Consider the following 20,527-nt stretch of genomic DNA (forward strand, 5'->3'; position numbering starts at 1 on the left):
TTGTATTCCAAAGGTTGATTTAAACTGAATTACCACTGAGTCCAATTACCAACTACAGAGCACAAAAAGATTCTTTAACGGTTGTTTTCTGAATGCACGGATAGAATGTTCCCACTTCCAGATACAAATCACTGTAACAGAGTTTCTGTGAAATGTCCCTTTATCTCTGTGTGTCAGCCCCTGTAAACAGCAATCTGAGTGCGACCCGCAGGATTTGGCCAATCGGAAAACTGTTCTGTCAAAACATTGCTTTCTTTGTGGCGCCCAACATTTCAACTTGTGGTTTAATTAATGGTGTGAGTTCAGGGCAAATATACCCGGCCGTTTGTAATTTCAACATTCCCTTACATTTGGATGGTACTTGAAATCTTAGTAAAGACGATCAACAACTGGATATTGGATGAAAAAAAATAGGAGAAAAAAAAAAAGGACGGAAAAGACATCTGTGGTACCAAACCAATGTTGCAAAATAATGTTAGCTATTACATAAATAACCCATTCTAAAGCCATAAGCCTGTTTAATATTCAAACCTGAGCAGTTTCTATCCCTCCATTGAAAGAACAGTTAATAAAAACTTAAAAGTGAATCCATATTATTTGAGTGGTTTTGTCCAAGTCTCGTGAAGAGATATAATCTATTTATATGAAGATGATCTAATTTATCACTTTTATTTACATCTAAACAATGATTGACACACACACATTGCACTCTTAACAATAAAGATTCCAAATGGAGGTTTTCACAGCGATGCCATAAAATAAACCTTTTTGGTTCCCCAAAGAATATTATCACTTTGTCTTAAAACAAGCATTTTTGTACGTTTTTGTAGACAGTACACTTATCTGGTACAGAACTTGTATCTGTTGTTTGTTCTCTTTGTCTATTGTATGAGAAAAGCCATGTTTATAATTCAATTTGGTTTGTGACCAATGAGCCTGTTTATATCAAATCTGTATATCAGTGGTACGCATATTTTTTATATATATATATTTTTATTTTCTCTCTTTTTTAAACTCAAATTCTACGCATGATTGGCATCTCTGTGGTCTGCTGATGGCAGCACTGATCGGGGTATGACATTATGAGATTGTCTATGACGGCTGGCACTTTGTAAAGTGTTGCTAATGATAATGAAAATAAATAATAAAACATATTTATTTCACATTTCAGGGTGCTATATTGATGTTGGTCTTAAGATTATACAGTGCGCTGTGTCTCAATATAATTATCGGTTAAGTTTAGTTCTCAATGGAGGGCTAAAATTATCGGGACATTTGGTAAATGTTAATTTCTTCTTTTTTTATTTTTATTTTTTATTACTATCCGTAAGCAAATATACCTTAGTAGGGTAAACAGTAAACAGCTAAAACACTACCACTCAAAAGTAACACACCTTCAAACAGTTACGCCTCAGGGTTTTCATTTTTGACAGTAACATTGTGTCAAACTATGTGTTTGTGAGCTGGCAAACCTAGTGAACTACAACTACCTACCTAAATAACGCGCATATGATGTCCAAAAACCCTGCCGCGTTTCAAGATGTTGTCTCGGTAGGCAGCTCACTAGGTTTTGAGCCACAGCTGAAAAGAAATCCCGCCCAGTGTTTTGACATGAACTATGTGCTGGTATGCGTGCGACCAGTTTCATGTCGCCTTTGCAACACACGCCAAACATGTTGTCTTCTGCGCTAGTGAGAACTGATCGTGTCGCAGCTCATTTTGGTAGAAAATATGCTCCATTTCAGGAATTGATCGCACGAACCATTAAGTCTCAAACAGGCGATGTAGACTTGCAGAGCGCAACAGCTGTGACTGGAAAATACAAAACCATCGATGATCTACCGGGACCCAGTCTGGCCACTACCGCCTACTGGCTCTTCGTTAAAGGATACGCTGATAAAAGTCATGCAATGCAGGTAAAATACTTTTTGTGTGTGTGTGTGTGCAAAATTTGTATGCATTTGTTTTGAATTTTCGAAAGTAGTTTCGCTCAAACAGCTGCTTAATGTGAACAGGTGTTTCTGTGGGGGGGTTTTAATATGTAAACAGTTATTAATAGATCGAATGTTCATTTAGGTATACAAATATGAATATATATTAAATTAGCCTATATAAAGCAAAATAACTGCACAATTACTAGAAATGTGTACCTTGATATTATACAATTTGCATACATACAACATTTGTGAAAAAATACACATTTTTTTCCAAGACGTTTCCACCTGACTTTAAACCAATTCTGTAGAATGGCTTTTGATTTTGGTGACTCAGGAAATCCTGTCTGATGCTGACAGCTGATATTCGTAGAACGAGAAAACATTATGGAAAGCCCTTTTAACATGTATTCATTAAAACAAACTAATAGACCCATCTAAATTTGTTACTAGTAGGCTCTCTATATTTTCCCACTAGTAAGTAATCTAAAAGTGATTAGTTACTTTTCCAGTTTCACTAGATAGGCTACTAGTAATTATTTAGACAGTCCTAGTATTTAATAATTTCATGGGCTTCTGTGCTTTTGATATCACCTATTATTAACATTGCTGGGTAGTAACTGATTATGTAATATGGATTACCAGATTCCAAAGTAAGTGCTTGTAATAAGATTATATTACATTTTAAAATAGGCTATTCATAATCAGACTACAGTTACTTTTTAATAAACAAAAGTACTTATATATCATATAATTTAATTCAATAGTGCCTAATATTTAATTTGTGTCTAGTAGCAAAGAAATAAGTACCAGTATAGTCTGGATTACTTGTTATAGGAATTTAAAAGGTAGTAGTAACAATTAGTAGTTAGTTTTAAGGAATAAAGGTTAAAACAGCTTGCCATAAAGATTAATGTTATAGGTCAGATGTTGTATTCAGGCTTGTATTCCAAAGGTTGATTTAAACTGAATTACCACTGAGTCCAATTACCAACTACAGAGCACAAAAAGATTCTTTAACGGTTGTTTTCTGAATGCACAGATAGAATGTTCCCACTTCCAGATACAAATCACTGTAACAGAGTTTCTGTGAAATGTCCCTTTATCTCTGTGTGTCAGCCCCTGTAAACAGCAATCTGAGTGCGACCCGCAGGATTTGGCCAATCGGAAAAATGTTCTGTCAAAACATTGCTTTCTTTGTGGCGCCCAACATTTCAACTTGTGGTTTAATTAATGGTGTGAGTTCAGGGCAAATATACCTGGCCGTTTGTAATTTCAACATTCCCTTACATTTGGATGGTACTTGAAATCTTAGTAAAGACGATCAACAACTGGATATTGGATGAAAAAAAATAGGAGAAAAAAAAAAGGAAGGAAAAGACATCTGTGGTACCAAACCAATGTTGCAAAAGAATGTTAGCTATTACATAAATAACCCATTCTAAAGCCATAAGCCTGTTTAATATTCAAACCTGAGCAGTTTCTATCCCTCCATTGAAAGAACAGTTAATAAAAACTTAAAAGTGAATCCATATTATTTGAGTGGTTTTGTCCAAGTCTCCTGAAGAGATATAATCTATTTATATGAAGATGATCTAATTTATCACTTTTATTTACATCTAAACAATGATTGACACACACACATGCACTCTTAACAATAAAGATTCCAAATGGAGGTTTTCACAGCGATGCCATAAAATAAACCTTTTTGGTTCCCCAAAGAATATTATCACTTTGTCTTAAAACAAGCATTAAAAGTAATTTTAAGTCATCTTGAAGCCCCCTTGGACATTTGCTGAGTTGGGAACCACGGCATTAAATGAAAAATGGCTATTTAAACATTTTACAGAATGACACACATCATACTGGGGGGTTGTCCCTGTATTATTTGTTGCTAAATGTGTATGATACACATATTATTCAGGTGGAGCATAAGCGCCTGTATGGTCCGATCTGGCGCTCACGCTTTGGGCCGTTTGATGTGGTAAACGTGGCGACGGCAGAACTTCTCGCACAGGTGATCCGACAGGAGGGACGATACCCAGTGCGTACTGATCTGCCTCACTGGAAAGAATACAGAGACATGAGAGGACAAGCATATGGAATTCATGTAGAGTAAGCTCTTCTCCCCTTCACACATTGTCTTTCTCTAGACTTTCTTGGAACACAAAAGGAGAATGGAGCTTTCAAGCTTGAAAATACATGCATAAACACCATAAAGTATGATAAAAGTGGTCCATTAGCACCACATCCTCCGAGCGATACAATACCTCTGTGTGCCAAATAGTACAAACAATTATTATTCACTGATGAGACCTGGATCAGTTCTATTCATGAACAAATCATTCAGTAGTGTTGTGAACCGCATCAGATGATTCATTGGAAAGATTTGACTCCAAACTATTTCTGTCATGATTCTCATAAACTGTGGATCTCAATAATAACAGAATAAATTTTGGTTTGTTCCTTGCACAAAGCTCTCTTATCATAGATTTTTGTCATTTTGGAGTTTGACAGCTTCAGTCCCCAAAAAGTTAAATTTTTGGGGTGAACTATACTACCGTTCAAAAGTTTGGGGTGAGTAAATGGGTTTTTAAATTTTATTTTTTTAATTTTTTTGGTATTTCAGCACAGGCCCTGAGTGGTATCGTATTCGTAGTGCCCTGAACCCTAAGATGCTTAAACTGAAGGAAGTAACGGCATACGCACCCATCATTCACGAGGTTGTGTCTGATCTCCTGCAGCGCGTGGAACTCCTGCGTCTGCGCAGTCAAGACCAGGCCACCGTCACTGACCTCGCCTCTGAGCTCTACAAATTCGGCTTTGAGGGTTTGTATGGATGTAGATGGGTTACAATACCCTGGAGCTATTCACAGTGACATGTGAGCAAACAGCAGCACAGTGATTTTTGTCTTTCACACTATTCAGGAATCTCCTCTATCCTGTTCGAAACGAGGTTAGGCTGTTTACAGGAGGAAATTCCCACAGAAACTCTGCGGTTCATATCTGCCGTTAATGACATGTTGGCACTCTCAGAGACGGTTCTTTTTTTCCCTCGCTGGACCCGTCACATCTTTCCGTTCTGGAAACGGTTTGTCCAGGCTTGGGATGACTTGTATGACGTAGGTATGCTGAAGTTCAATGTCTGCATTTGGGATGCACAATATACAGTGGATATGAAAAGTCTTCACACCCCTGTTAAAACTGCTTTTTTTTTTATGTAAAAAGTTTTATTTAACACAAAAATGTGTTTGTATATATATATATATATATATATACACATATATATACACATACACACATATATATATATATATATATATATGTATGTATGTGTATATATATATGTGTATGTATATATATATATATATATATATATATATATATATATATATATATATATATATATATATATATATACAGTACTGTACAAAAGTCGTAGGCATGTTAATACCCCCCCCCCCCCAAAAAAAATAGTTTTAAGTCAGTTGTTTATATATTTTGCTGTAGTGTGTCAGTGGGAAATACATTTCCAAACATTCTTTTTTGCCATTAATTGTAATAATCCAGTGAGATTTCTGTATGCACAAAGAATCTGACAACAGCCGGTATGATCTGATCTCACCATCATCGAGTCCGTCTGTGATTACATGAAAAAAACTGAAAGAACTGAGACAAACTAAATCCAGAAGAACTGTGGGAACGTCTCCGAGATGCTTGAAAAATATTCCTGCAAAGCTACAGTACTGTGAAAAGTACTGGCACTTGTGTTAAAATGCTGTAAAGTGAGAATGCTTTCAAAAATAAAACCACAAATTGAATTTATTTATGATTTAACTTCTATTAACTAATTCAAATCAATATATGGTGTAACGACCCTTTGCGTTTAAAACGGCTTTTGTCCAGGTACACTTGCGCATAGTTTTTCAGGTAGCTTTGCAGGAAGGTTTCTTCAAGCATCTCGGAGCTGTTTGCAATATGCAAATCAAACCAAAGTAATTGAAAGCTCAACACAACAAATGTTTCAAGTGGTTTCCTCAAATTCAACTGGAAATTCAACTTTTAATGACTTCTGCATTCCCAAAATTATTCAACCGCCTGAATAGAATCTCTCACAACAGCACAAATCAGGAAAAACAGGTGTTGTCTCAAGCACTATTGACGCAACTAATCAAGGTCTTAATTAGTTTCATCAGGTGTGCTTGAGCTAGAACACATGGTACACAATGGTCCAAAAAGTTAAGAGAAGATATCATTGCCCTTCATAAACAAGGAACAGGATTAAAAAATAGCAAAGTCACTAAATGTTCCTAGAGACAGTTGGAAACATAGTTCGCAAGTTCAAAGTTAACGAAACAGTGGTTACACTACCTGGACGGGGCAGAAAAAGGAAGCTATCAATGGCTTGAACCAGATTTCTGAGAAGGCAGGTTCAGAAAAATCCTCGAGTGACTGCAAAAGTTCTGCAGCAAGACTTGGTGGCAACAGGCACTGAGGTTTCAGCTGCTTCATTTTTGTATATCAGGAAATCCTAGGAGAAAATGTCATGCCGTCAGCAAGGAAGCTTAAACTTGGGCATCACTGGACCTTCCAACAGGACAATGATCTCAAGCATACCTCAAATTCCACCAAGGCTTGTTTGCTGAAGAAGTTCTGGAAGGTTCTACAGTGGCCATCACTGTCACCTGACTTGAACCCCAAAGAAAATCTCTGGTGGAATTTGAAGAAGGCGGTTGCATCACGCAATCCCAAGAGTGTTACTGAACTGGGGGCCATTGTTCATGGGGAATGGGCTCAGATTCCTCAGAAACGCTGCCAGAAGCTGGTGTCTGGTTATACATCTCATTTGCAGCAGGTCATAACAGCAAAAGTGTGTTCTAATAAGTACTAAAGATGCTTGCCATGAACGGGTTGGAAATTTTGAGATAGCAGAAGTCATTAAAAGAAGCATTTTCAGTTGAATTTGTGGAAACCACTTGAAACATTTGTTGTGTTGAGCTATTTCAATAACTTTTGTTTGATTTCGGTGCACCTGTAGTCTCTGTCTGACATATATCTGATATGGTGGAGTTACTGGACATAAATAATTTTTTGAAACAACAGTGTAACTGATTGCCCTTTCTGTCTGTGTCTGTTGTTCTTTTGTCCAGCCCGACATCTGATTGATAAGAAGGTGAAGCAGATCCATGATCAGGTTGAGCGTGGAGAGGAAGTGGAGGGCATGTATCTCACCTACCTTTTGTCCAGCGATAAACTCAGCTTAGGAGAGGTGTACATCAGCCTCACTGAACTTCTGCTGGGAGGCGTGGACACCGTAAGAATATGTTTATTTGGAACCAGTCAGACAGGAAGTAGATTAAACGATATGATTTTCTATTAGTCAAAAGTTATATTCAGTTGAGGATTTATTATTCAGAAGTAAATTATGTTACAGAAACAATAACCTGCACAACTGGTTCAGTTGTTGTGAATAAGGGAGTGTTTTCTAGGTTCTATTGTTTTCTACCTGTCGAAAACAAGAGAAAAAATGATGTTCCTGTGAAAATAAGAAACAAGAGACAAACACACAGGCACAAACTTGAAACTGAATGAAACTACAGTATTTATTAACCATACCAGAATTTTAATATTGGTGCATCCCTGGGTGATACTTCCCTTGTGAAAAAGTACACTTTAGCATACTTTTTACAGAAATAATTTTGACAAATATTTTTTTCAGACACTTAAATTAAAATGTATCATAGTTTAAAATTGTATGCAATTAGCTGAATTTTACAGTGTTTTTTGACTCCATTAAGTAGGACCTAAGTACATCTTTATATGTCATTTCACAATGATTTCTGTTGTCTTCGAAATATGGTTAAAATGCTGAATGTACTGACATAATGGTATGGTAAACTTAAATATATTTGGTTACACTTTATTGTAAGGTGATGTTGTTACATTGTACTTACTCAAATAAGTACCGAGTAATTTTAATTAACTACACGTACTTATGGTTTGGTTTAAGGTTAGTTACTTGTAATTATGCATAATTTACTGTTACTATAGTGAGTACATGTGGTAACGCATAATAATTTAGTACATTTAAAATGTTAACAAATGTAATATCAAATGAAGCATACAGTTAAAATGATAATAAAGTTCTTAAAGTGTTAGCATGTTAGTCAACACATCAAAACAAGTGTACTTTTTTTAAAGTCTGACAAAAGACTATTAAAACATAATGATTTAAAATGTACTTTAAAGCAAAGCTTTTAATTTGACATTATTACAACCTGTACTTAAGCGTGTTGAGAAACAGTCATGAAAGTGTGACCTCTTCAAGACCCTTAAGTGGCCTTTTATTTAATTAAAATGATATTGTCTGTAAGTAAAGTTCTTAAAAATATACTGTTAAGATTTGAAGTGCACTAAAAGTGTACAATCTTACAGTGGTTTATCTGAGTAACTAGTCGTTCTTAAGGAAGGCCTGAATGATTAGGGTCCTCCAGACTCAGATCCGATTTCTTAGTGGTGTTCACGCATTTGGAAACGTGTTCTTCACTTGTAGTTACTTTTAATCAGTTGGGGTCAAGGTGAGTTCACACAGGTGTCCTTGCTGAGTAACCCAGGTGTAATTCACATTAATCACATTAACCATGAACTTACAACAAGAACGTATTGACCATCCTGCCCATCCCTAACTGATACAATAATGACCTTTAACATGCTGTACTATGCTCCTAATCTCTGTGTAAATGTCTGTCAAGGCTACCGTTTATCGGATTTCCAGAGCTATCTGCTAAATTGTGTTCCACTTTTAGCATCAGACAGGGTTGATAACCTGTATCGCAGCATTCTTTGCTGATGTCTGATCGGTTTCAGCGACACATTTACATTTACATGACAACAAAGTACTAAAAAGTTTTTCCTTTATGTTTTTCACGTACAGACGACAATGTTGTCAAAACGATCTCCGTTCACATGGATCTGCAAAAAGGATTAAAAATGCTGTATTATTCATGCCAGGCCAGTAGTTGGCGATGTCACTTTGTAAAGAAACACTACGCGCCTATAGACTGAACTCGTGAGACACATTCGCCTGAAGCCACCGGTTTCACAAATTTGCGTTTTTGTAGTTTACACGTAGACGATAACGCTATAATTTTCAAAAACTGATAAAAAAAACCCCAAAACGCCGTTGTCGTGTAAATGAACAGCCAAAATGCAAAAGTTTTCCGTTTTTAAAAGGAGAGCACTCTAGCCCACTCTCACCCTCTGGACATAATTAACTTAGCCAATCAGGTGTCTCTATCATAACATCAGCTGAGATCTATGAATGCATTATTGGATAAGATAGTCAATCTTTCTTTTTTCTTTGTCCTTGACAGACGTCTAACACACTATCATGGACCTTGTACCACCTTGCACGTGATGCAGAGGCACAGAACCGCCTCTATAACGAGATCGCATCCGTTTGTCCTAATAAAGAGCAGCCGAACGCTGAACACCTGACCAGGATGCCCTACATGAAGGCTGTCATCAAAGAAACTCTCAGGTAGGGGAAATGCACAATAGTCCAGCCCCAAACACTTTTTGTGGGGAAAACAGTACCAATTTATTGTTCATGCATCTTGAAAGGGGTGAAAGAGACCAGCTGTTTTCTATATTACGCAGGAGTGGCCGAACATTATTCAGTTTATGCTGAGCACAATAACCTTTGCACAGCCCTTATTTAAACAGTCCAACATCAATAATCTCCTCCACAGTGAATAAACACTGGAGACACAATCAACTTGCAATGAACTTGATACTCAGTCTTTGGAAATGAGTGTGGGTTAGCTTTAGTTAACTCTTTCCCTGCCGTCAATTGTAAGACAATGCTTCCCCGCCACCATTGATGGAAATTTCCAGTTTCCCGTGTTTTCACTATTATATGAGGTAAGGCCAGGGACAGATTTACCTCACATTGTGACAGGCAAAAGCACGTATGCTTTTTACCACCCACACCCAAACTGACCAAAACAGGATTAAAAATTATTGTTTGTTTTTAATCATTTAAAACAGTGTTGTCAAATCTGATATTGTGTCTTTATATGTGATCATATACTTGCATGTGTCATTATATTATTAACAGTTTACCAAAATCAAGCTCAAATGAATTTAGGAAGTTTTTGTCCAGGGAATGTCATGTTTTTCATCATTAGAACGGCTACACCTTAGAGCAGTCGATCCTCACAGTCACATCTTGTTTTCATCATCATAAATGTAATCGCTCGTTATTTTTTTCTTTCTTTTTTCTGTAATTTGGCCAAAATCTCACATTATAATGAAGCGCTAAGCAGAGGTTATTTTTTCCGTGACTCAACGACAAATGCAAGACGCTCTTCACCACTCCTCAAATACTTTTATATATAAAGTCAATAAGTACAGCGTTTTCTTTACTTAAGAAACAAAGGAACAGTTCTTTATTTACCCTGGCCTTGCATCGTAAATAAGCAGAGATGCTCCAAACTGCTTGTGGCACTTCATTCACGATAGAGATGGGGCGGAGTTATGAGGTTTGACGGACAGTTTGAGGATATGGCAAGCCGTTTTAGTCGTAATTGCATTACGTTACTTGTCGTAATTGCATTTTTACTGGTAAGAATTAAATTTGAGAGCTCTACAATTCAATTCTTACTAGTAGCAATTACAGTTAGAGAGCTCTCTAATTCAATTATTACTAGTAAAAATTACAATTACGGAGCTCTACAATTGAATTGTTAATAGTAAGAATTACAATTAGAGAGCTCTACAATTCAATTATTACTAGTAACAATTACAATTACAGAGCTCTCTAATTGAATTTTAACTAGTAAAAAAACGAATTAAAGATATGTATAATTGCAGAGCTCTGTAATTGAATTAAAGAGCTCTGCAATTGCATTCTTACTAGTAACAACTGAATTGTAGAGCTCTCTAATTGGAATTCTTACTAGTAACAATTCAGTTGTAGAGCTCCGTAATTAAAAATGAATGGAAGTCAATGGAGACATATGACTAGTAAAAATTCATTTGTAGAGCTCTCTAATTGTAATTGCTACTACTAAGAATTGAATTGAAGAGCTCTCTAATTAAATTCTTACTAGTAAAAATGCAATGGCGACGAGTAACGCTGGGTACAATTTAAGCTAAAACGGCTTTCCATATGAGGAGGAGGCAATGGAGTTATGAGATTTGGTCACAAGCTCTTTTTAATACTTTTCATTGGTTAAATATTTGCAAAAACCACAGACAGACGTAAAGAGTGACCATAGTAATGATTTATGTTAATATTACGATATTTTAAATTGCTATTACGCATCTTCTGAAGGATTACTGAATCTCCTGTTCAAAACACAGGCGAAGAAGAAGCAGAAACAAGGGATATCATATGTAAACAGATGCATATGTAAAATAACACGATCAGGACGTGCTATTGGACTGTGAAGCTTTGGGGGTGTTGATGGACTCGATCTCCGTGTTTTGATCATCGTTCTGAATCCCATCCAGACTTAGTCTTTGACAAAACGCGTTTTTCTCAGCTTTTCGCTCAAAGTTGCTTTTTTATGAAACTCCCAAATTCAAGTGTTGATAAAAAAGGAATGTATGGAGCTTAAAATATGACAATATGATTTGAATTTGAATTGTGTAAATTTGAATTATTTACAAGTGAAATCTAACAAAATTGAATTTTAGGTGGTAGTTTAAATAGTTCTGAATTTGATTTTTTTAAACGAATATTGAACATTTGAAATTTAACAAATTGAAATGTTTTTATGGCTGAATTTTATAGACATGTATTTTTAAACAGCTATTTTTTTTGTTCTGAATTCATATACTGCAAATATTCAGTTTAAAAAAATACAGATTCAAGTTTTCAAGATGAAGAAATTCGGAACTTCAAATTCAGTTTTCTAAAATTCAAGTTCAAAAATTCAAGTTCAAAAATTCAGATCTTACAGAAAGTAGGTCACAGGTCATCCACAGGGAAGAGTAAAGGATCTCAGATAAGTCGAACAGAGCATTTTGGCTGCACTGCAGTAGTTTTCTGCCGCAAACGCGGTGGAGGTTCAAGATAATCCATGTATCTTTCGTTCAGTCGTTTTTTTATTTAATATTAAGAGTAGAAAAATGAGAAAACAGCTTGTGTATTAGATTTCTAATATAATAATAGTCCGCTGCAGCAGTTGCACGGAGCTTACAAAACGTGTGTATTGCAACTATAGGCTACATTTAATTTTCTCATCAAACAACTAGACTAACGAATGGCTCGGTACAACAGAAGAGCCTAGAAAGGGCTTTTTCTCTGTGTAGACCAGCAGTTGGTCTGAATTTTCTATAACCTATAGCCTATTTTCTGGACTGTATATAGTGGTTCTCAACTCCAGTCCTCGGGACCCGCTGCTCTGCACATTTTGTATGTCTCCCTTATTTAACACACCTGAATCAGATCATCAGCTCGTTAGGAGAGACTCCATGAACTGAACTGAGTGTGTCAGATAAGAGAGACATACAAAATGTGCAGAGCAGTGGGTCCCGAGGACTGGAGTTGAGAACCACTGAGTCGTTTTATCATGAAACACGCTGTGATTTATTCCAAAGTGACTCAGGCATATAACGTTAAATAATCTAAATGTTGACTTTCAAAAGTAGGCGCGCCAAGAAGGCTATTCTCTGTATTTTGGTTCATTTTTGATGTGCGCCAGAAAGATCTAAAGAGACAGAGACGCGCTAAAGCAGCGCATCATGTTGCTTTATTTATTTCTGGCGTTACTTCATATCGCAGACTGCTCATTATCAAAATGAAACACAGTCAACCAAACATATAAAAAGTTATTCTGCCTAATTTAATTGGTCTGCTGTACAATATAAAGGGCAAGCTGTGCCGCACACAGTCCTACTTGTTATTCCAAACATTTCCCTTGCTGTAAATACGCTGATTTAGCCTATACGTGTATTTTGGGACTCGACTGAAGTATGACGCCTTTTTATTTGTATTATAATATAATATATTAAAATACATAATCTTCTGAGTTTTATGATGTAGGCCTTGTGTGTTTTATTAAAATGTATTTTAATTTACATCTGAAAAGGATGCGCTTTGTGCATTCTCTGACATTATATTTATGTATTTAATTAATATTGAGTATCAATTGATGTTAAACAAAACGGTGTGTTATTTTCTCTGGCAACTAAACTTCCAAAAAAAAAAAAAAAAAAAAAAAAAAAACCTTCCAAAGCAAAGCCATTGTGCATTCTCTCCGCGCTCCGCAGCTTTTCCACACAGATTTTGAGAACTGGCCAGCTAAAAAAAATAGGCCAAAGAAGTAGACAAACGGCTAGTGTCCGGGAGATGCAAGGTACGGTATCATGTTGAGAGAGAAACAAAAAAATTCAACAAAAAAATTAAAATTAAAATGAGAATTAAAAAAACAACAACAACAACAAAAAAAAAAACATTTTAATATTAGCCTATTCCGCAATAGTGTAAAAGACCTGTAAATAAAATACAACATTTACATGATAAACACTATTAACATGTATGCTATGTGTTGCCTATTTTACTTTCCCTTACTGTATGACAAATTAATGCAGAAAACAACAAGAATGAAAAATAAGTAGCCATGTATAATAAAATAACAATATATTTTAGCCTATATATTTTAACAATATAAAAATAGCCTATATTGTGCCCTTTATTACAAACAACATTTAGCCTATTTTAAACGCCAAGCCTAAACAAATTTATTTAAATCGAAACGGTCGCGCATCTCTCATTCAGTCAAAAGTTTTCATATTTGCAATGTAACATGTGCTAACTATTAATATAAAGAAGGCTTCCTTCATACTTAAGTCGAGTCCCAAAATACACGTATAGGCTAAATCAGCGTCTTCACAGCAAGGGAAATGTTTGGAATAACAAGTAGGACTGTGTGCGGCACAGCTTGCCCTTTATATTGTACGCAGACCAATTAAATTAGGCAGAATAACTTTTTATATGTTTGGTTGACTGTGTTTCATTTTGATAATGAGCAGTCTGCGATATGAAGTAACGCCAGAACTGATAGCCTATATATGTTGTGTGAGAGCACGATGCGCGAGCGCCATCTCTTGGATTTGTTCCACTGCTGGGAAATAACTTAATACTCTGTTATTTATAGTCATACAGATAATATGATATCATTCGAAACAGTAAAATGTATATTTTTATTTGTGTATTCAAAATGACTACAAAATATCATGTCATTGAAAAATAAATAAAACAACATGATGCGCTGCTTTAGCGCGTCTCGGTCTCTTTAGATCTTTCTGGCGCTCACCAAAAATGAACCAAAATACAGAGAATAGCCTTCTTGGCGCGCCTACTTTTGAAAGTCAACATTTAGATTATTTAACGTTAAATGCCTGAGTCACTTTGGAATAAATCACAGCGTGTTTCATGATAAAACGTGACTTAGCCTATACAGTCCAGAAAATAGGCTATAGGTTATAGAAAATTCAGACCAACTGCTGGTCTACACAGAGAAAAAGCCCTTTCTAGGCTCTTCTGTTGTACCGAGCCATTCGTTAGTCTAGTTGTTTGATGAGAAAATTAAATGTAGCCTATAGTTGCAATACACGCGTTTTGTAAGCTCCGTGCAACTGCAGCAGCAGACTATTATTATATTAGAAATCTAATACACAAGCTGTTTTCTCATTTTTCTACTCTTAATATTAAATAAAAAAACGACTGAACGAAAGATACATGGATTATCTTGAACCTCCACCGCGTTTGCGGCAGAAAACTACTGCAGTGCAGCCAAAATGCTCTGTTCGACTTATCTGAGATCCTTTACTCTTCCCTGTGGATGACCTGTGACCTACTTTCTGTAAGATCTGAATTTTTGAACTTGAATTTTTGAACTTGAATTTTAGAAAACTGAATTTGAAGTTCAGAATTTCTTCATCTTGAAAACTTGAATCTGTATTTTTTTAAACTGAATATTTGCAGTATACGAATTCAGAACAAAAAAACTAGCTGTTTGAAAATACATGTCTATAAAATTCAGCCATAAAAACTTTTCAATTTGTTAAATTTCAAATGTTCAATATTCGTTTAAAAAAAATCAAATTCAGAACTATTTAAACTACCACCTAAAATTCAATTTTGTTAGATTTCACTTGTAAATAATTCAAATTTACACAATTCAAATTCAAATCATATTGTCATATTTTAAGCTCCATAGTATGCATGAAGCTAGAATAAAAGAGTTTTTTTGTTTTTTGATAAGAGCAGAGGGTCTGTTCTTTCTGATATATTGCATGTTCAGATATTCATACAACAAAGTATTCTGGGGGCCATGAAACTTTTGTGAAAATGATAAAAACAATGCTGCCGGCGGCTGGCAGCTTTTTTCAAAAGCGCTGACGGGAAAGAGTTAACAGTCAGTATCATAAATGTCAGCACTTAAAAACAGCCCTAAAGCAGTTGGAAAGAGAAATGTTTTTACACGGGACATTTATCTTGGAAAGATGCCTTATAGAGATATTTCCAGAGAAATTCTGTTATGGATTCGTTTTGGTTTGTAGCTGCCAAACATTGTTCAATGTTTCGGTCGACCGCTCCTGAACTGTGGGATCCAGTCAAGTCCAGTTCAGTTGGGGCCGGCCTGTTTTTACATAAAAGTCCCTATTTAAAGTCTGCATCATGTGCTGGGTTTACAATGCAGTCTGCCTTGAAATGTGCCACTAAAACTATTCAGGCTGGACTGAACGTTCAGCGATCTTGTTAAACAATAAACTTTACTTACAAGATGCTCAGTTCCAAATTTATTTTCTCACAATATGATGCATTTTAATCATAGAATGTATCCTGTTGTCCCTGGTAATGGACGTCTGGCTGTGGATTCGGAAGTAATCTTGGATAATTATTGGTTCCCTAAGAAGGTACCCACACACACACAGCTCAAAAATATCAAATCTCTCATTAAATATCTCCATTTAATGAAACATTTAATAGCCTAATTCCAGTCTTTGTGTGTTTTCTCTCTATTTTTCCTCAGACACAGTTTCATCTCTGTCATTACGCTGTTAGTCACGATGAGAATAATTTCCCTGATCCGGAGCGTTTTGTTCCAGACCGCTGGCTGAGGGCCAGCCCGTCTCGCTCTCAGCATCACCCCTACAGTTCAGTCCCGTTCGGGGTTGGCGTGCGAGCCTGTGTGGGGAAGAGGGTAGCAGAGCTGGAGATGTACTTTGCTCTGAGTAGAGTGAGTTGGATGCTTTCACACTATCTGCTGCTTTAATTTCACACCCATTATATTTATACTACATTTAACTATCGCTATCACTCTTTCTTTAACCCTTGACCCTTTTGCCCCACAGCTGATGCAACATTATGAGGTCCGAACAGAGGAGGGGTCCCCATCGATACAGCCCAAAACCCGAACACTGCTCATTCCCTCCCAACCCATCAACCTACAGTTCATCCCTCGAGCCTGACACCAGCCGTCTCCCGTCCATCTCTTTTTCTAATCAAAATGAGGACTCCTGATTCAATTCATTTTTGCCTTAAACGCCCAAGGGTCCATACCCACAAACCTGTTTCTGTGAAATACCGTGTGAGGTCATCTACGGTAGAAGGTGGAAGTGAGTCATCATTCCAAAGAAATATCAACTGAGCTGAAATATTCTAACAGATTTTTACAGCTGAGATGTTCGCATCGTCTGGGTCGCACTGTTTAATAAGAATTTGCGAACAATCTAAAAAGTCCAACAGAGCGCTATGTGCACTGAATCTCTGCTTTCCCTTTAAACTCTTAAAGAGCACCAGTAATTTTGCCAGAGGAGAAAGATATGGAAACAAAGATCCTCTGTTCATGAACTGGTGGCGATGATTCTGCAGATCGGACGACTCACTAACTCTGCTATGGCAATCAAGAGTCGCATCGAGCAGAAAGAGTGTTCTTTAAAAACATGTTTTCCGACGGTATTATTATTTTTTTAATATGCTACCTTCCACTGTTTTTTTTATTATATTAATTTAATGTTGATGTCAGGGCATTCGTCCAAACCTTGATCAAAAAGTTTTTTGGGGGAAATCTACTCCTCTATTTTTATATATTTGTTAATTAACAGACATAAAATGAGTGGATTTACATGGCCCTTTTGGGCCGGGCTGAAAGCAAATGACAGAATTAACCAGAAATGCTAATTTATGTAAATAAACCTGTTGCCAAACCACCCACATATTGACTTCCATCAGTGTTCTTCCTTTCTTTTCAAAAATCATAAACATTTTTACACTGTATACACCATTGTAATAGACCTGGAGTTATTATAGATAACGAAAACAAAAAATAAAACCATAAAAAAATGTCATTAATAAAACAAAAGATAACTGACAGAAATATGTATTTCAGCTAGCAAGGCTATAGTTCTCATTTTCATTTAGTTTACCTTGATGTATTCAAATAAATAAAAAGGAATAAAATCTATATAAAAAAACAAATAAAAATGACAAAACAAAACTGAAGAATTACTAAAACCTTAACTAAAATGTAAAATAAAAATAAAAACTTCAAGATAATAATAAAAACTATAATCGTTTGTCAATGATACTAATACAACACCAAATAGACCGAATGTAGATAAAAAGCAATTCTAGTGTCTCAGTTGCAGTGCACTATGTATTACAGTACTAATTCTAGTCAAGTATGCGGTTCTGTTGCCCAACAGTTCATGTTCTCTTCTGAAGCCACTTCGATGAGTGCAAAACTCTTGAGCAACAGATTGACATGGTGATTCCTGTCACGTTGTATCCGTGGTACATTCGATTTCACATGTACAAACTTGTGTTGTAAAGGAAGTATTTCTATTAATGTGTAATAGACTTTGCTCTGACTTTTCAAGGTCTGACACTTTATTAATTATTTACATCATTATTATTTTTTCAATGACAACTAAATTGACAGGCAGGAGGGAAGTAAAATGCTAAAACCATCGCTCAGTGAGGGATTGAGAGTTAGCTTGCATGAGGATAACAACTCGGAGGTGTCTTTTTCCCATATTTAAAAATAAAATCTTGATATTTTATTATTTATGTGTGTTATATTTTATCCAATATACCCAGAAATATTACAGCAAATAAAAGCAAGTGATACATAATGTCTAGAGCATTTTTATAATAGTTTTACACTGCGTGCTGAAAATTTGAAAGAAATGGCTTCTATTAAAACTTGCTTAATCTTGACTCTTTAGATATAATTTCTATTCTTAAGCATTAAAGTGGTGCTGCCCCCTCATGGTCATTTTATTTACTACAGGTACATTTAAAGGTGAAGTCTTTCTACGCTTTTAGCGGCACCAAACGTTACTTCAATCTGTTTGCTGCCGACTATCTGTTTTTTTTTTTTTTTTTTTTTTAATGATAGGGTGGGAGTGTTTTGTTCTTTTTAGGAATTAGTTTTAGGAAATAATTTACATCAATAAAATTTTAACGCAGTGTTTTCAAATCATGCATAATTACAAGTAACTAACCCTAAACCACACCCTAACCGCAACTCTGTAGTAAGTACATGTAGTTAATTAATATTACCCAGTACTTACTAGAGTAAGTAAAATACTAAGTAAAATAAAAAAAGAGAGAAAAAAAACATGGGTTATGCTTTATTTGAGTGTGCCTTTGCTACAGTGTGATTATACAAATAAGTATTAGTATTAATTAATAGTACTAGCATTAATTAACAATATGTATTCATTTTAGAATTTGGTTTTGGGTTTGGTTCAGGGTTATTTGTTTGTGCATTTGCAGTTACCTACTATAGCTACATAAGATGTGTAACAGGGACACTGTAAAATAAAGTGTTACCAACATTTGTAACTTTCATCAATCTCCAATCTCATTAACAACGAAGAGAGATCCTATAGCAGATCCTGTGGATTTTATAATATTCACAGACAATACCCAGGCCCGGATTAAGAGGACTTTGGGCCCTGGGGCTATAGCAACACCAAGGGCCCCCTTTCATCTGATTGCCACACCACAGTCTATTACTGCAATAAATATTTTTTTTATTGTTATTAATCAATGTATTTAATTAATGTTTTTCTTTATCATTATTTATTATTATTATTTTTGCACACTAAATAGTCCAGGCTATTTAACACATTAACCCTCTACTGCACAGATTTTGATGGAACATCATGATAAAAATTACTCCACATAATTTCTTGGTTCATTTTGTGAACATTTTATTGAACATTTTTACCCCCTCCTCTTCCATGAGTGCATTTATGGCTATTTCTCTCATTTTTATCTAAAGGGACAAAGTAAGCATTAATAAAACATTTGCTTAACCCCTATTCAGATGGTAATTGTTTCTCATGTGGATATCTGTAAAAAATTATTTACAATTACATAAATGCTATGATTGTTATTTTATTTAATAATTAAATATAAAATTATTTCTAATTTTTAATTTTTAATTAAAGGGTAGGCTACCTTAATTATGAAACTAAAACTAACAGTAGGTGGCAAGTCACTGTCTTAATAAGCGAGTCATTCATTCAACCGATTTGTTCAAACGGCTGTTTGATTCAACGACGAATCAAACGAGGAGTCAATGAATCATTAAATGAACCCATTCGTTCAAAACGCGGATTATTGGAGAAGGGTCTGGCTGCAGACCTGCACTTGCACTCCCAGACTTGCACTCTCAGACCTGCACGCTCAGACACCAGCGCTTCCTCTGCAAGTGACGTCACTTGCAATCGACGCGTAGTGTTGTGTCGGATTGAGAACAGCTCCCAATGTCGTTCAAAAATCGTTTCTGTAAGTAGCCTATATACATATAAATAAATATATATCGTCGCTGTCTGGCGGAAACCTCGTATGTCCAAAGTTTGTCAATTTCATATTTTTTCACAAATCGATGCTATTGGTCAGTCCCCACGTGGTTCTGTTATTTTCACAAATTATTAACCAATCTAAAGTGTTGAAAATAGCTAGAGAGCAAATCTCTTAACTCCATTGGATACTTCAACTGTCTGAGAATCCTCGTAACTCCACCTCTTCTTCACTTCGCGGCATTTTGTCTCCTCAGGATTGAAAGTCGCAGCGATTAAGAAATCCTCGTCGAGCAACACGTAAAGCAAGCCTTAACTCTGATTTTATCTGTGTTAAGCTATGATATCAGTTATTGATGTATTTTAAATGTCTACTTATTACACGTGTGCATTTAAGTTTTAAAAGGTATCTAATATAATACTTGAATTGAATTAAATGTTTTGGATACCAGCATTAAATTATTGTTTTTATTATTATTTTACTGACTCGAAGTTGGCACTGTGCATGTAAAATACCCCAAGTAGCAAGGTTTTAATTTATGGGAGAAAAAAGGTCTGCCTAAGTTACTGGCGCCAAGTAAGCCTATCTTTGGATAATTCTGTATGTTTTTTAGACAATAACGAGTGAAAATAGTTAGGTTAGATACATTTGAGTAGGCATGTTTTGTTAAAAATCGATAACTGTAATGCTTCGGTGCAGAAGGAAGCCCGTGAGCCACGAAGGTAAGTTTGCGTGCAGATTAGGCTCATTTCCGCCTATT

At 35.7% G+C, this 20,527-nt stretch overlaps 1 protein-coding gene across 1 annotated transcript; it reads left to right on the plus strand.

Annotated features, from left to right (window-relative positions):
• The first annotated feature begins 1,387 nt into the window (after positions 1 to 1,387).
• Positions 1,388 to 17,168, plus strand: cyp27a2 (cytochrome P450 family 27 subfamily A member 2). The gene is made up of 9 exons (XM_084129560.1): positions 1,388 to 1,916; positions 3,859 to 4,049; positions 4,564 to 4,763; positions 4,863 to 5,060; positions 7,085 to 7,248; positions 9,308 to 9,474; positions 15,785 to 15,866; positions 15,983 to 16,189; positions 16,305 to 17,168. The coding sequence occupies exons 1-9, from the start codon at positions 1,629 to 1,631 to the stop codon at positions 16,419 to 16,421; spliced, it is 1,614 nt and encodes a 537-aa protein (XP_083985686.1). The 5' UTR covers positions 1,388 to 1,628; the 3' UTR covers positions 16,422 to 17,168.
• The last annotated feature ends 3,359 nt before the right edge of the window (positions 17,169 to 20,527 follow it).

The sequence above is a fragment of the Abramis brama genome, assembly GCF_963993115.1.
Source record: "Abramis brama genome assembly, chromosome: 11".
NCBI classification, from domain to species: Eukaryota; Metazoa; Chordata; class Actinopteri; order Cypriniformes; family Leuciscidae; genus Abramis; species Abramis brama.